We start from the raw sequence: 16412 nt of genomic DNA, 5'->3' as shown, positions 1-16412 counted from the left end.
TGCTCTTCTAAACCCAAGTGCATCATCCTTGGCTAATAGTTTTCCAAGAGCCTGGCAGAGTGTTTATATTTGAATCAATCATGTCAGGCAGCTGTGTAGAAATCCGGCCAAGAGGCTGAATCAAGGAAGATAGAATAATGAATTATGTAAGTTAATCAGTTATCTGCATGTAACTACATCCACCCAAAATTCCCCTCTGGCTCTTCTATCTCACCATCCTCCCAGTCAGGATGTATAATATATCTCCTCTTGTTGGATGCTAAGTGACCAAATTGCTGTTCAAGAAATCTTGACAACAGGTCATGTTATATGTTCAAGTGACTCAAGACAAAATCAAATATTGTCCACAAAAAGACAGTAATTACAATGTGTGCCAATACATAGCAAGATATGACCCAGATTCCTGAGAATTAAGGCTCAAGCTCTTCTGAATTAGCTAACTTATGTACGAGCCCATCAGCCACTCAAGAGCTAAAGTACTCATGTATCTCATGTTATGTTGTGCCATCCAATCACACTTTATCATCCATTAAAACAAGATCATGGCAAGATAGAAGGTTCAGTACTCCATCTGGGGCTGACTTTATCCAGTTGTGTATCAAGTAAACCATTTGCTTTCATGCTGCTTTATTGCTATGAGAGCATTGATAGACAACTAAACCCCAACAAGCATTATCTTTGAGCTGATATCCAGGCAAGATTGACTGGTTAATTGATTTGTACATGGGGTTGAGCTCCAAATTTTTCTGTGAATACATTCTTGAATCTTGATATGGGGAATCCAGTCACCATATGAGACAGAAGCAGTTGTTGTCGACAGGCATGGAGTATTGGCAGTGGCCGCAAGCAGGTACAAGAATTGGTTGATATGGTACACTGAAATGAAAGCCTGCCTTCTAAGCTGCATTGAGCAGCTCTGAATCTCAGGCGGGAAATTATGAAAGTCTGAACTGACTGGGTGATATTCTTGGTTGAAACAAACAAAACCTTTTGGTGTCAGGAAATTGTTTATCAACTACTCTGTAGTTAGTGTTGGGAAGGGATCTCGGCGCGGATTAACTGTTCGGAATAAAACAGGTCAATTTCCAAGTAATTTTTCCTTGTAAAGTCCTTCACTGGAAAAAAAATAGGTGATATCTAACTCCTCCGTAATGTGAATACATATTATGGGTACATAACCAAAGGAAATCAGTCACAGGGCTAAGTCTTAAACGTGATCTGGTCCATCACCTTCTTTCCCGCCTGATTCAGCAAAGACATCACAGCCTAGTTCTGCAACCCATCTCATTAAGACTGAACTTCTTATACATCATGTCCATTGACACATCTATAAAATCCACCGTGGTATTGACAGCATGATCATAGTAGTCCTGTTCGAATTCCCGGAACATGGCCGCTAGACCTTGAAGCCCGGGCTTATATTGCTCTGTGCGAAGAATCTCAGCAAGCAGGTCCGCTCTAGCCATATCCAAATACTCTCTATAATAGGCATCCTTTAGATAGTTGAAGATACCGATTGTCTGTGCTAGCTAGATCAACCCCTAAAGCTGGGACTAAATCGAATTGACATTCACCTTTGGCCACGTCGCTGCAAGTCCTTGCGCTCTAGTCAAGCTACCGGAAGTGACGTCTTTTAGGATATCCCCGACCTTCTCTAAAGCCGTCGGAGAGTTCCCTTGCATGACCCGGTGGGGTTTTACACTTAGCTCTATGGGAAACATAGGAGAAGCCGCATGTGTTATATACGGAATGACCAGTGGTCCGACATACCATCAGCAGTTAATGAGACGCATTCTTTTCCGTACGCAGGCTCTCTAAATACTCCCAGATGTGCTTTTCACCTTCTTCCCACGAAGAGTAGCCCCGAGCGAGTACGTCACCGCATAACTTAAGGATGGGCCGGGGAGTAGGCGGAGATCCCCAAGTAAAAGCCGGTTTGTTCTCAATTTCTCGATGGAGATGCTCTAAGGATGGTCTTTTTCTAGTGAGAAATTCAGTAATTATAGTTGTACTTGCGAGGTATGAGACGCCGATGCTTAAGCAATATAGAAGCATCTGCGTCTCCTCCCATTCCGTGTTATATTTCTCTTTAGGTTTTTCAAGGCCAGGCTGGCCGCGAAGCTGGTGAACCCAGTTGTTCAGATAAAAGTGCTCTGCCTCAGCGACGGGGCGATATGGCAGCGGTAGGCTCCAGGTATACCCGCAATAATTCTGGTAATTCAGGCCATCGTGTTGAATTGTGTGATGCGAAAAGTCACTCTGGACCAAGTCTTCAACAATCAATGCAAGGGCATCATTGTTGACCACATATACCAGCATATCTAATGCAAATAAGCACACATCAATTTCAATCCCTCGCCGGTACCCATTGGATCCATTCATCGATACGACTAGGGGCTACACCATAGGCTGACATTTCTGGCAAGATCCTTTGGCCGAGGAATCCATGCCCTGCGGGGGATGTTTCACTTTCACCAGCCTGAACACATCGGCTGCATCTAGCGCAGTCGTGCTGCTCTTTGTTCATAATAGAAATAAGTTGTTGCGAAGAGCGCTTGAATGATAGATCTGCCGATTGCGGAGGCTCCTTTTGCATCCTCGTTTTCATTTCAATCGACTGTTTGCGGCCGATGCCTTGAGACAAAGCAGCTCTCAGCTCGTGTCTGGTGACTGCCGGCCGCTTTATGAGATTCCAAAGACGTAGTTTCAAGTACCTTTCCATAAATTGTCTCACACGACTGCTTCTCACATATCCAAACCCCAAGGCCTCAACCGCAGGAGTGAAATCGGGCCTTTGAAGCTCCGGAAGAGGGTAAATCGACAGCAGTGTGGAATTAATCGTAGAAAGAAGAACGTGCCACGGGGAACCGGAGCGCAAGCATTCAATGCAGTTCCAAAGAACATCCCGGGGGCAAATACGCTCATTCATTGGAAGTCGCTCAATTCCGCTGTGCCTGGCAACGAAATTCGCGTAGGATGCGAGAAGACGAAAAGCCGACTTTGAAACGGCAATGCAAGAAATTTCCCTGACAATATTCCAAGAGGAGTCAAAGTAGCAACTTGCCTCCATCAGAACGTAAAACTGCTCAGAGGCCTCCGGTTCCGTTTGATCATTCGGTAGGGTGTTTCCACTCCAAGCCGATTCAAGCAAGTCAAGATCTGCGCCAGCCAGAACAAGAATCTCATTGAATTGAGTCAGAAAATTAATAATCTGCCGTGCAGGTTTTTGTACGGCTTCCCGCTTTTCCTCCCGTCCCCCGATGAGTTGCAGCAAACTTGGAACAAGTTTCTCAGTCAAATACAAACACACAAATTTGAAGTCTGAGAGGAAAGCGGACCGCAGCGAGCCGCCTTTGGTGTTGGGAATTGGAATTGGAAGAAGCATATGATGTTGGATTGGCATTCTCGGAGAGTCATTGACGTCCTCAACATCATCCATGTGAACATCCGGAGGGCCATTCATGATGGTCGAGGGAGGGGACGGAATCCAGTTGGCTATTCGCATACGCAGAGATGGTATGTCGCTGTCTGTCACGCTAACTTTGTCGTACCTTTCGCCCGTAGCGATAGACTTTCAGAATAGAAACTCGGTAAACGTCTCTTGCCCAATCCAGAATGTAGTCGACAATAAGGACAAGTTGCAAAGCCTCGTCCTTGAGTATCAGAGAACCGTTCCAGAGTGAAAAGATGTCCTTGTATAATAGTGAGTCCCAAGTCAATATGAAAAGGTAATTTTTCGTCGGGTGCGGCTGCAACAGTGTGTTTCAAGCAAAATAGACGAGAAGAGCAAATTGGGCAATATCTCAAGCAGCTGATACCGACCAAAGACCTCCAAAGAAGAACGCGTAATGTCGTTATGGACTAAAAGGTCGAAGTAAGGCCTTCAATCCCAACCTAATAGAGTACGCTAAAACAAAACACGCCTTGCTGCCATAATACCACTCAGGTCATATTTCTTTGGGGCTGTCAGATCCATCCATTTCTGCCAATCTTTCCACCTAGCAGGCCTCATGATGCTGGAATACTCCCAATAATCCGGGTACCACCCTGCCATCTCCCAGTCAATGATCCCAGTTATCTGGAGCGACTTCTGGTCAAACATGATGTTGTGCGGTCCAATGTCTACATGCGAGAAAACAGAGATATCAGAGCAAGAAAGCATGCTCAGCAACTCTTTTTCATACTTTCAGCTGTTTGCTGCATAGTAACATTTGTAGATGCAGGCGCGAACAGCATCATCATTAAGGAGTGGAGGATGTGGAGGTTCTGCACAGCAATTTCCCGCCACAATGGGGTCATTGATACAGGGCAAACCATCAGCAAGACAGAGGAAGTGGTGTTGCAGCGCCGCGGGCTTTTCAATCTGACGAAGTTTTTCAATCATTGACCAAGTTTCCACGCATACATGTTTCTTTGTTGTATCATCCAGACTATCCCAAGCTTCTGTCAGTGGAGCGCCGGGAATGACACTCATCGCCAGTCGGCCTTCTTCGCCAACGTAGGCGGCAAGGAAGATCTCCGGAACAGGGATATCAGTTTGCTCTTTGACAAGGCGCATAGCGATTTCCTCAGAAGGACGAACTCTGCTTCCAACCTTGAGGACGACCTCATTGTCGCAGTTTAGGACCTTGACATCGCCTTGATGGCTCAAGAGAACAACTTTGTCATGTATTGCGCGAAACATGCGTTCGGATCCCCACTCTTCCCACTCCTCCGGTGCAGTCATGTTGTCAGCTTGGCTATCGCACTGGGGTTTCGAGAGACTCAGTATCAGGTGTACCAAGTTATAATAAGTGCAGGAGGATTATCGGCGTTGCTGCTCATGTTGGAGGATGGAACATCGACCGAGGGCGCGTAGCACCTTAATAATGTTGGTCAGCGCGCAACTCTGTAAATCACGTGATTTGGTGGAACCAGCCATACCGGAAAAATGAGCTTTTCGGGCAACCGTCGGAAAATGTTTATCTGACGCGACCTGTTGAACCATGGATTGCAAGCTTGAAACTGTAGATCAACCATATATTTACAATGCATGTACGGAGTACATATAGAGAGTCTGAAACATATAGAATTTGGAACATATATGAACTTAATTCAGAAGCTTTTCAATTGCTAGAAACTAACTAAGTCTCGAAGGGCCTACGAGGCTACTAACCATAAGCGGAAGCTATAGGAACCACGGAACGTGAACTCGATAGATGTCAGTGCTCTCGCTCCTCTCATCCAAAGGATTGTGGGATGAGAAGCAAGAAAACTCTGTATCAGATCAAAGAAGATCCGAGCCGCTAAGCTGGAGACTAACTACATAGAGACTAGTGTTTCATATTTGGGATCCCGGCTGTTTCTAAATTCGGGACCGGGACGAGCTTCAATGGGAAATGGGATCCCGTCCCGGTCCCGAATACCAGCCTACTCTTTTCTTCTGATTTTGTTTAATGTATTCAACAATGTATCTCTATTATCTGTATTATTAACTGATGTTTTACTGATAATTACTCTACTGCTTTCAATCTTTTTATTATTACTTATTTTCTCTATATTGATATTTGTCTGTGTCAGATCTACAATATAAGATATTATTGTAGTTTATCTTGTGAATCTTGTTGATATTATATTAATCTAGACAATCATATATCAGAGCATTCAGAATGTTAGAAAATCTAATATAGAGTACATGAATTTTCTCAGGATTTAGAGTATGAAAGAGCTAAGTAGGTCCAATGCCTATAACTGATGGAAGGAAGTCATGCATAAAATGTAAGGGTCCTCTAACTAGAAGACTGAATGCTGAGGTTCCCACAATCCATGTGAACCATGCAATCCTTATACATTCAGAGTTATGGGTCACATGAGTTCCCCTGAACATCCGGTGTCATCTGATACTTGGTTGGCCTACATTCATAACAGGAAGTGAGAATTGAATGAACATCACCACACCGAACTTCAAGTTAGCAGGCTGGCTGCTGTCTTTTGTTGCCAGATTATATTCAGCCACTAGCTATACTCCGTCCTGTCTTCCTCATTGGTCTTGTAATTACATTCCTCCTTGCTTTGTGTTACCCAGGGAGAAAAAAAAAAAAGGAGCAAGAAAAGATACAAGAAGATTGTGCTGGGGCTTGCTGGTGGTCACTCACTTAAGGATAAGCTCAACCAGCAAGCCCCAGATACATCAACAATTCCTTAAATAAGTGCAGCCAGGGGTGAAGCCTCTCTACACTGACCTGATCTGGGTAGTTTTCGAGCGATGTGGGATAAGCAAGGGTGATCCACATTCAGAACCAACAGTGACTCAAAAGTGGAGATGGTTTAATCTCGCCAAAGATGGAATAACTGCAGTCTGCCGCCAGTGTCTTAGCACCCATGTGGCATTGTCAGTCGCCATTTGGCAGCCTGACAGGTCTCGCAAACCAGGACAAAGCATTGTCCATAACCTGGGTCAGATGGACAATTCCACCCGGCAACTCGGCTCAGGCACTCTTCGTCATCGTGGCTACACATACATACGCCAAAAACTAGACAGCTAGAAATAATACAAAGGTTATGAACCAGCGCTTTATGGCAGTTGCTGAGACTTGGACAGCCAATTTCAACGTAGTGTCCGGCTTGGTTGGACGTCTTGGGAGCAAAGCCCGACCCGGCCTTGGCCAACTCTTATCTCACTGGAGCTTTGCTCTCGGTCTCTGGAAACATCACTGAATTACATAACATCTCGACGCTGTAGTTATAAATCGTGAGTTACTGGGCAATGTCAAGGTGCGAGGCTCTTTTATCAAGATGTATGAACGTGGCACCTGCATGTAGGGAGTCTACATTATTCCTGATTTGAATTTGCAAGCAAAAAGGCCTACTGAAGTACATATGATGAATGTGAATTGCATGGAACAGCCATAATAGTGTTCTATGTATAAGACAAATAGCCGTTGCAATTTAGCAAGGGTTGAAACCAGTGTGGTCTTGACAATTGTGCGGATCGCCAGGGGATAAGTCACTTGCTAAGTGCCTCGAGATGCTGGGCAATGTTCGGTTAGTGTGCAAGCCTCATGGACGGGATTTTTTTACCTAATGTTTATACCTAACTTTAACAAACTCGAAACATCAAGGAATGCAAGGATAGCTTTGCCAACCCATGATCTGTAAGCACCCTGGCCCGTGTTGCAACTTTGCAAAAAATAAACATCAGGCACGGGTGCAATGTTGTGACTTCTCTCTATCTAACCAGGGATCTCAAAATTGCTGGCTTTCCTGTTCCAGATAGCAAGAAATGGACGTGGAGCTGTTCGGCCAAAAGGCGACACTACCCCCGGCACGGCTCATTGCTTCAAAGGTCTGAAAGCCTTAAATAGAAAGCAGGAAGAATTTGCTCGCCAATGTTTCGTATTGGGATCATCATGCATTGAACCTTCGACTCTGCATCGGCATCTGCGGTTAGTCGCTACAGGGCTGCGCGTTTTTGTGGAGTATGGAGAACATTTCTCTCTTCGGATTGAGCCGGTCAGAGTCCCCGCCGGGGTACCCCGTACTACGTCGGCATCTCGTACGCGTACCGGATCCAACGATGGAGAGAATGGCGCGAATGGCGGGTAGATCCTTATACAATTGTCGCTCTACATCGGCTTAATCAGGCATGAGGTTGAAACAGCGACAGCGTAATGGAATTATATATATATTGCCGGTTTCCAACCTGGCTGATCGCTATGATCGAAGCGCCGAAAGAAAAAAGATCAGACTGTTGAAAGACAGACCTGGAGAATTGTCCAAGATGCTGCCGCTCAGCCCTCTTTGGATTTCTTGTTTAGCCGCCCTCTTTGCCATAAACACGGGTGTAGCGTCCGCGCAGTCACCGCCCAACCCAAATGCGACATGGCCGCTACAGTCGTTTCAAAGCACAGAGATCAAAACGCCTTTCCTTAATGTCACCAAAAACGGCAAGACAGAGCTAGGATACCTGTTTCTCAATCCTCAGAACATGGGCACTGGTCATCCCGCTATCTATGAAGACGATGGCCAGCTTGTCTGGCAAGGTCCGGAAGGAAGTACTTTCTCCTTTGAACCACAGATGCTGGATGGACAACCGGTACTCCTCTACTGGGACGGCCTGACCAACAGCACGGGCTATGGGTATGGCTCTATGCGTGTCCTCAACAGCTCCTACCAGCAAATCCACGAGGTCACCATTCCCGGCGATGACTTCAAAACGATATATGAACCAGAAACGTTTCCATCCTATCTCGATTTCCATGAAGGGTTCATCACTGAAGACGGATCCATGATTTTAGCGGCGGTCAATGTCACTGAGGCTGATCTTCAGTCCGTTGGTGGCCCAGAGGACGGCTGGGTTCTGGATGCACTGGTTTATGAGATCGATATTGAGACCAACGAAGTATTATTTCGCTGGAGCGCTCGGGAACACGTCTCCGAAATTCCACTCAACTTATCTCGAAAGCCACTTTCTGGTGCCGGAGCCTCTGAAAAAGATCCCTGGAACTACATCCATATGAACTCTATTGCCAAATACGGGGATTCTTACCTCGTGTCGTCACGTTATGCATGTAGCGTATTCCTTATCTCCAGTAACGGCACCCTTATTTGGCATCTCAATGTAAGCACCGCGCTCTTCCCCCGCTGTTTCACCCTTTGTGCAAATGAATTATTGTCAGCTTTGAGAGGTTGGAGTGATCGTACATCGTTAACCTAGTATGGCTTTCGTTTAATAGGGCATAGACGGCGGTGACTTCGAAATGGGTCCCGACACCACCTTCTGCTATCAGCATGAGGTCCGCCTTGAAAATATGTCAGAGGACAAGGTCACTCTCACGGCACACAACAACGAAAACTCAGACTTCACCAATCAGACCAAAGCAACAACGGGTTTGGCTCTAGATCTTGATTTACAGAACAAGAAAGTCTCTTTGAAGCGGAAGTTGTGGAACGCCCAGCGTCCAGTTGTGTCTAGAGCTCAGGGAAGCTATCAGAGTCTCGGCAACGGACATGTCTTGCTCAGTCACGGGGTAATCCCAGTAATCGAGGAATACGACGAGCACGGCGCAATTGTTATGGATGCCCGCTTCGGTTATGACAACGCCGCGTCCACTTACCGAACGTATCGCCACTCGTGGGTCGGTGTACCAAAAACCAAGCCAAGTGTCAAGGCATGCCGCCCTACCGAGGATGGGGAGCTGGTAGTCTATGTGAGCTGGAATGGAGCGACAGGCGTGCAGTCGTGGAAGCTATTTGCAAGCTCAGATGACGGGGAGCTCGAGGAAATCAAAACTGAACCGCGGAATGGATTTGAGACAATAGTGCGGGCGGAGAATGCTGGCGACAAATTTGTAGTTGCTGCAGTTGGCGGACCGAACGACGGGGGGAAATCTGATATTGTTACGGTTGGTAGTTGCAACTAATAACCACCCAAGTCAGCGAGCAGACGTGATGTAACTTGTAGCTAGACACTTGTGACAATAGCAATCCGAATTTTATACTTATCTTGAGCTTTTTTTGAGATGTATATGTCTTTATTTTCTCTACGTCGTCTTCCTTGCTCGCTCTTTTGGAGCTGACGTCGGATGCTCTCCCCTCATGAGTTCTGGCGTCTACCAACGAAATATGGTCCACCATTCTGGTTCATAGGCACAAGTCCCTCTCTTCCCGTATGTTCAATTCAAGCCTCAATGGCTCGTGTCTAGCTGACAATTCCTCGCGTGTTCGGGCTCTTTATTGTCCTTGTTCCGAGGGGCTGCTGATGGCATTTGTCAACCAACGCGCATCCCGAGAATTGGGGTTGCCGAGCTAGCCAGGGACCTGGGTTTACATCTGGACTGGTCGGGGGAGCTTTTCGAGGACATCAGCGCCAAGAACCGGCAACCTTTGCGGCCCAAGTAGGCGCATCGCTTGTTTGGTTGTTGGGGTTGGATGCTACTTCGGAGTGATTGACACTCCGCTTCAACATGCTGCGACTCCCGATGTTTGTCACCAACACCTAGAATGTTATTGTGACTGCTTTGACAAATGAGCTATTCCTCTCATTAGGCAGAATGAAGACGCGTGGCCGAGGCCTCAAAATATTTCCTTTTTAAAGGGAATAGCCCTCATTTGACGCAGAGGATAAAATGACATTGGCGTCCATGCCATGAGAATCAAGGGCTATCTTCTCGAAGCATAGTAGGATTGCTCGAAGACCTCAAGCCAACACAATCTATGCACTGAACTCTGCCACAAAATGTCTCGCTATGCGGAGGTCCACAAACAACCGGCGGGTCCAGGAGACGCCCGGCCGACTGCCTTGCAAGTAATCGAAGATGAAGGTTTAGAAGGAAACATGAAAGACAAGGTTTCACGTTCCTAGTATTCTTATACTGTAACGAACTAACTAACCGTTAACCAGGTTTTTCTAATCACTGGCTGTTCGTCAGGAATCGGCATCGAGACCGCCCGCGCGATCGCGGCAACCGGCGCCCGGGTTTTCCTAGCCGTGAGAGATCTTACCCGGGGACGAACAGCCTGCGAATCTTTCCTTGAGCCGGGTCGCGTCGAGCTCCTACAGCTGGACACGAGCTCACTCTCCTCCGTGAAAGCCGCTGCCTCGAACTTCTTGGAGAAATCTCAAACCCTCAACGTGCTTATCTGCAACGCAGGCATCATGATGATACCCACATACGAGGAGTCTGCGGATGGGTTTGAAATCCAACTCGCGACCAACTATCTGGGCCACTTCTTGCTCTTCTGGCTCCTGAAGGAGGCCATGCTCAAGGCCTCCACTCCTGACTTCAACTCGCGTCTCGTCAATGTATCGAGCAGCGGCCACCACGCGTCGGAAGTACAGTTTGAGGATATTAATTTTCACCGAGGGGGAGCGTATGCGCCTAGCAAAGCCTATGGCCAGAGCAAGCTTGCGCAGATTTATATGGCCAACTATGTCGACCGGCATTATGGGCCTGCTGGCCTTCACGCGCTGAGCTTGATGCCTGGGGGGATTTTTACGAACTTGCAAAAGCATGTGCCGCAAGAGATCAAGGATGGTTGGACATCAAACCCTGAGATCATGATGGTTTTAAAGAGTCACGAGCAGGGCGCAGCAACAACGGTGGTGGCGGCAGTGGCAAAGGAGTGGGAAGGCCGGGGTGGAAAGTACTTGGAGGATTGCGAGGCCTCCAGTCCGGAGGCCCTAGTGCAAGGCTTTCGGGGATTCAAGGAGTACGCCTTTGATGAGGGCAAGGAGGAACGGCTGTGGGAACTTACGCTTGACATGCTCGGACTTGCAGAAGCATAATTCAGGGTGTGAAGTCGGGGATTGACCAGCTAGCTCGATAGTAAATGCGTCTTGGTATAGGCAATTTCAAATGATGTGAATGAATTGGCATAACAACATTGGAATTTGTCACCCTCTCTGTCCTCCATCTCAAACACACAAGTAGATGTTCGCCCGAAACGATTTGTGCGCATGTTCCCTCCCACCAGCACAAGAACTGAAGCACTCTTCTAGGTAGTAAATTCAGAGGTAAATGAGGAGTGCTCAGTAATATTCAGTAATCCGCAGATGTCTAATTGCTCTGATATCATAGGAGAGAACGGGAGCGCTTCGCAATACATATGTTGTTTCTCATGTTGCAGTGGTTCATAAATAGAAGTCTTTCCTGAACCAGAGTGCTTTTCCTGGAATTACTTGTAAGGTACGGAGCGTTGGGACCGGGGTGGGTCAGGATTGGGAAGCGCTTTGATTGACCCGGTAAAGTACTCCGTATTAGTTCCTGTCAAACTAGATGTGAATCTGATCTAGTATGGAGACGAAAAATATATTTATACTGGTCTGACTCATCTATCTAAGAATGATATATCTGCCCAAATAAAAAGCAACCCTCTGGTCACATGACTAACAATTTTGTGTGGGAAAAGCATAGTTAACTACAAACTCAGATATAGCTGAGTTGCTAACTAATAGCTCAAGTAAGAGATATATATATCAATCTGATAACTAGTTGATACTGAGATTATCAAGATTGAACTTTATAATCCAATATATCTTCTTCAGCATGAGGCATAATCTGTGTTGAAGATTTGTAAAAAGAAAACAAATTCAATTAAATTATAAAGATTTAAAAGCAAATTCAATCAAATTTGGGAATCAGAATCTTGTCAACTTTTATACAGTTGTTGCAGATCTACAGAGTTAATCTGCTGTATTAATTAAATGCACATTCTGCATGAAGGTTTTGAATACTTCACTCTCTAGAGCTTTAATAAATTCATCCCCAAGCATATCATTAGTTGGAAGCCATCATATAGTTAATTTACCTACAGTCTCTTGCTGTTGAAGCTAATAGTGTTGTATATTAATATGGTGGAGCTTCATAGTCAATTGCAGTGTAGTGCTTATGAGAATGATAAATCTGTAACTATCATTTGACAGTTATCCAACCTTAGATTCAATTTATCTGTATCTGGTTTGAATTCAATAGCTTTAAAGACTCTTTACCATTAGATTCTCTTCGACAAACCAAATGTAAGAGCACTTTTTTCTTTGAAACAGCTGTTGGAGGTCACTAAGAGTTTCAGCTGTGTCTTCATACTGAATTTTCCAGCACTTCCAAATCACTGGGCCCAGTTGAAGGTGGTCGGTATCGGGAAATTGCGCTGCCAGATAAAGCTTCTCAACAGCGCTATCTGTTTTGTCATGATATGGCTTCCGACCTGTAGATATCTCATAGAGTATGGATCCCATGGCAAATATCTCATCCTTAATGGAAGGATGATGCTCCCAGTAAGGACGAAGTGAAGCGCGTGAGCTTGAACAGACAAATGCCTGCTCTCCATCAATTGAGGAACCTGCAAAATCTGCGAACTTCAGATTGTCCTTCTCATCCAAAAGTAAATTTTGAGACCCAATATCAGCCTGGAGGACTCTTTTACTGTGGATGTAATGTAAAGCTTCTGCAATCTGTAAAGACCATCTCTGAATCTGCTCTGATGAAACAGTGTCTCCATTTTCTTGAAGAGTTTTCAGGCGCAGACAGAGAGGCTCTTTCAATCGTTCCATTACAATGCCTCTTTCCGGCAAAATCGCAATAACGTGGACAATTCGGGCATGCCGGCCTAGTCGTGTATATATGCGCCTTTCGATTTCGTGGTTACGTTCGTCATCGGCGCATGGATACGGCCATTTGACAACCTCATGGGATTTATATTCGGAAATGACGCCGGAAATTCCTCTGGCAACTCGAGGCAGACTTGCAAGGTCTTGAAAAGACCAAATCTTGGGTTCCATTGGTAGAAAGACAAACAATTGTGTTTGAAAACACAGGAAAATTGGGGCTCAATGTTGAAGGTCACTATGATTTGCTTTGTAGGTAAGTCAACCTCCTGCACCGTCAAGTCCGCAATAACTCATTCCACGTATTTGTAATCATTTGCTGGAAACTATTCTTTTTCTGGTTAGTCCCGGGCGTCCAAACACACCCCCACGATCGGCGGCGGGCCGAGCCGGGGGTGGCAGATACCCAGCATCAAAATTGACAACAATCGCTCCTTAATTTCACTGGCCTAGCTATTGATTCAAGCCTATCATCCTTCGGTATCCCGTTGATATACTGACATCTCCTTAGCAGTGCCGGGCATAGGCAATAGGCGTCTCGCGATTAGTGATAACCAGAAATTTACGTTGTTAGTTTCTCTCAGGCATTCCCATGATGCTCTCCAGGAAACACATTCAAGCACTTATTCTATTAAATTCTCTCTTCATTCATCCAACGATCGCAGTGCCCCCGGATTTGGATCCCCTAAGTTTCGTCGACCAGCTCATAGGCACAGTCAATGGTGGAAATGTTTTCGCCGGGGCGACTCTTCCATATGGAATGGCAAAAGCTGTCGCTGACGTGGACGGCCAAAAGACAGCTGGGTTTTCAACTGATGGCAGCAAAGTAACTGGATTCTCGCACATGCATGATTCCGGCACGGGCGGGAATCCATCTCTTGGAAACTTTCCTCTCTTCCCGCAGCAGTGCTCCGGCGATGATATTAATAATTGCAAGTTCCCCAAGGAGATAAGGGCTATTCACTACGCGCAGGACTCTGTAAAAACCAGCCCTGGATACTTTGCGCTGAATCTCGTCAATGGCATTGAGGCGGAAATGACGGTTACCGAGCATGCTGCTTTGTATAGTTTTACGTTTCCGGAATTGAAACAAGATGAAAGTCCTGTCGTACTTCTGGATCTGACTGATTTGAATGATAGCAGGCAAAATGCCTCCGTTAGCATTGATGACAGTGGAAGGATCAAAGCAAATGGGACCTTTTTACCTAGCTTTGGAAGCGGATCATTTGTGTCCCACGTCTGTGTTGACTTCGCCGGTGCTGATATTCTTGATACGGGCATCTTTATTGATAACCGGGCCGGGACATATCCCAAGTCATTATTTGTCACCCGCGGTATTAATCTATATTATATCCAAGCCGGTACGTTTGTGAGGTTTAGAGCCTCTAACAGCACCAAGGTATCCGCTCGAGTGGGAGTTAGCTTTATAAGCGCCGATCAAGCTTGTCAAAATGCAATGAACGAGATACCCGGGTCTCAATGGGATTTCCACGGCCTTGAAACGCGTGCAGAAAATACCTGGAGGTCTAAGCTTAATGGCATCAGAGTGAATCCTGGTGGAGCTGGTGAGGATTTACAGCGTACCTTCTGGAGCGCAATCTATAGGACGATGATATCTCCTCAAGATTACTCCGGTGAAAACCCTTTGTGGGAGAGCGAGGAACCTTACTTTGACTCATTCTATTGGTATGTATTTTTACCTAAACGTATAATCTTGGCTCATTTTAACTTATCGCTTTAGCATGTGGGATTCATTCCGATCCCAGCTCCCACTACTCGCTATTTTTGACCCCGGTGCACTGGCGAGGATGATACGCAGTTTGCTCGACACGTACAAATATGAAGGCTGGCTGCCTGATTGCCGTATGAGCTTGTCCAAAGGATTCACTCAAGGCGGATCAAGTGCTGATGTTGTGATAACTGATGCTTACTTAAAAAATGTGAGCGAAGGCATTGATTGGGATTTGGCTTATGAAGCGGTTGTCAAGGATGCTGAAAAGGAGCCTGCTGACTGGTCTAACCAAGGTCGAGGAGGGATGGTAAGCTGGAAGTCTTTAAATTATATCCCAGCGTTGGATTTCGACTACCTTGGGTTCGGAACCAACTCAAGAAGCATCTCCCGGACTCTGGAATACTCTTACAATGATTATTGTATTGCCACTCTATCCAAAAGTCTTGGGAAAAGCGAGCAAGATTACGAGAAATATATGAAAAGTTCCGATAATTGGCGAAATTTGTTTAAACATGACCAGTCTTCGTTTATAAATGGCGAAGACACAGGCTTCGTTGGGTTCCTGCAGCCAAAATATTTGAACGGGACATGGGGCTATCAAGATCCTATTCTCTGCAGCTCCCTTGATGAATTCTGCTCGTTAACGTCAAATCGACAGGAAACATTTGAAGCCAGTATCTGGGATTACCAGTTGTAAGTTTCCATCGTTTACGTCTATACTCTCTAGTTGACGATTTTCCAGTTTCGTTCCACACAATATCCCTGCGCTCATCCGACTTTTTGGAGGTGTTGATAATTTCATAAAACGCCTTGATTTCCTTCACAATGCGGGCATCCTCGATATCGGTAACGAGCCATCCTTCCTAAACACATTCCTCTACCACTACGCCAGGCGGCCTGGCCTGTCGGCCAAAAGAGTACATTCATATATTCCGTCCCGTTTCAATAGCTCGAGAAGCGGCCTTCCGGGGAATGATGACTCCGGCGCGATGGGCGGCTTCACCGTCTTCACGATGATGGGTTTATTCCCTAACCCAGGTCAGAACATCTACTTCATCATGCCCCCGTCTTTCGAGTCAATAAGCATCACCCACCCTCTCACAAACAAAACCTCAACAGTAAGAAACATCAACTTCGACCCGGCTTATAAAAATATTTATATCCAGAACGCGACGTTGAATGGGGAGCCGTACAGCAGGAATTGGATTGGACATGAGTTCTTCCTTGAGGGCATGACGTTGGAGCTGACGCTCGGAGAGGTGGAGAGCGAGTGGGGAACCAAGCCCGGGGATGTTCCGCCCAGCGCGGGGGTGGAGACGATGACGTTCAGTGGGCAGCCCAACAATGTAGAGGCGATCGTCTAAGCGTCACGCCTTCCGCCAGGCCGCTCTATTAGCGCACCTCTTACGGCCCAGTATGGATATATATACTCCATATGGAGTACTCCGTACAATTCCATAGAATGGCACTCTTCCCAGCAACGCCCCTTGAGGCAGAGAGCTACTATAAGCTGAGCAACCACACAGTGATCTAGGGACCTGCCCTTTCTTCATTTGTAATGTAGTTTGTGAATGAATAAGATCCATATTTGATTGT

The 16412-nt window shown here is 46.1% G+C and overlaps 7 protein-coding genes across 7 annotated transcripts; 3 read left to right on the top strand and 4 right to left on the bottom strand.

The window, feature by feature from the left end:
* Positions 1 to 1259: 1259 nt before the first annotated feature.
* CIMG_13545 (uncharacterized protein) lies at positions 1260 to 2319 on the bottom strand (the record flags this gene model as incomplete). The annotated part of the gene is made up of 3 exons (XM_004444610.1): positions 1260 to 1529; positions 1575 to 1708; positions 1806 to 2319. The coding sequence occupies 3 exons, from the start codon at positions 2317 to 2319 to the stop codon at positions 1260 to 1262; spliced, it is 918 nt and encodes a 305-aa protein (XP_004444667.1).
* A 28-nt stretch (positions 2320 to 2347) lies between these two features.
* Positions 2348 to 3505, bottom strand: CIMG_13544 (uncharacterized protein; the record flags this gene model as incomplete). The annotated part of the gene is made up of 1 exon (XM_004444609.1): positions 2348 to 3505. One exon carries the CDS (start codon positions 3503 to 3505, stop codon positions 2348 to 2350), a length of 1158 nt encoding a protein of 385 aa, XP_004444666.1.
* Positions 3506 to 3751: 246 nt separating this feature from the next.
* Positions 3752 to 4817, bottom strand: CIMG_13543 (uncharacterized protein). The gene has a single exon (XM_001239097.2). It carries the CDS (start codon positions 4724 to 4726, stop codon positions 4187 to 4189), a length of 540 nt encoding a protein of 179 aa, XP_001239098.1. The 5' UTR covers positions 4727 to 4817; the 3' UTR covers positions 3752 to 4186.
* Positions 4818 to 7759: 2942 nt separating this feature from the next.
* On the top strand, positions 7760 to 9401 carry CIMG_12509 (uncharacterized protein; the record flags this gene model as incomplete). Its single annotated transcript, XM_001239096.2, has 2 exons — positions 7760 to 8599; positions 8715 to 9401. The coding sequence occupies 2 exons, from the start codon at positions 7760 to 7762 to the stop codon at positions 9399 to 9401; spliced, it is 1527 nt and encodes a 508-aa protein (XP_001239097.2).
* Positions 9402 to 10216: 815 nt separating this feature from the next.
* On the top strand, positions 10217 to 11370 carry CIMG_10118 (short chain dehydrogenase; the record flags this gene model as incomplete). The annotated part of the gene is made up of 2 exons (XM_001239095.2): positions 10217 to 10327; positions 10382 to 11370. The coding sequence occupies 2 exons, from the start codon at positions 10217 to 10219 to the stop codon at positions 11264 to 11266; spliced, it is 996 nt and encodes a 331-aa protein (XP_001239096.1). The 3' UTR covers positions 11267 to 11370.
* Positions 11371 to 12395: 1025 nt separating this feature from the next.
* On the bottom strand, positions 12396 to 13323 carry CIMG_10117 (serine/threonine protein kinase). The gene has a single exon (XM_001239094.2). The coding sequence runs from the start codon at positions 13256 to 13258 to the stop codon at positions 12455 to 12457; it is 804 nt and encodes a 267-aa protein (XP_001239095.2). The 5' UTR covers positions 13259 to 13323; the 3' UTR covers positions 12396 to 12454.
* A 353-nt stretch (positions 13324 to 13676) lies between these two features.
* On the top strand, positions 13677 to 16180 carry CIMG_10116 (alpha-1,2-mannosidase; the record flags this gene model as incomplete). The annotated part of the gene is made up of 3 exons (XM_001239093.2): positions 13677 to 14770; positions 14826 to 15509; positions 15559 to 16180. 3 exons carry the CDS (start codon positions 13677 to 13679, stop codon positions 16178 to 16180), a joined length of 2400 nt encoding a protein of 799 aa, XP_001239094.2.
* Positions 16181 to 16412: the final 232 nt, after the last annotated feature.

This window comes from Coccidioides immitis (assembly GCF_000149335.2).
Source record: "Coccidioides immitis RS genomic scaffold supercont3.5, whole genome shotgun sequence".
NCBI classification, from domain to species: Eukaryota; Fungi; Ascomycota; class Eurotiomycetes; order Onygenales; family Onygenaceae; genus Coccidioides; species Coccidioides immitis.
The sequence above is the reverse complement of the archived record's forward strand: the minus strand, read 5'-3'. Positions and strand labels throughout refer to the sequence as shown.

Bases quoted from the DNA above. Each gene is read 5' to 3' on its own strand.
- CIMG_13543 (XM_001239097.2), bottom strand. From the start codon at position 4,726: ATGACTGCACCGGAGGAGTGGGAAGAGTGGGGATCCGAACGCATGTTT.
- CIMG_10117 (XM_001239094.2), bottom strand. From the start codon at position 13,258: ATGGAACCCAAGATTTGGTCTTTTCAAGACCTTGCAAGTCTGCCTCGA.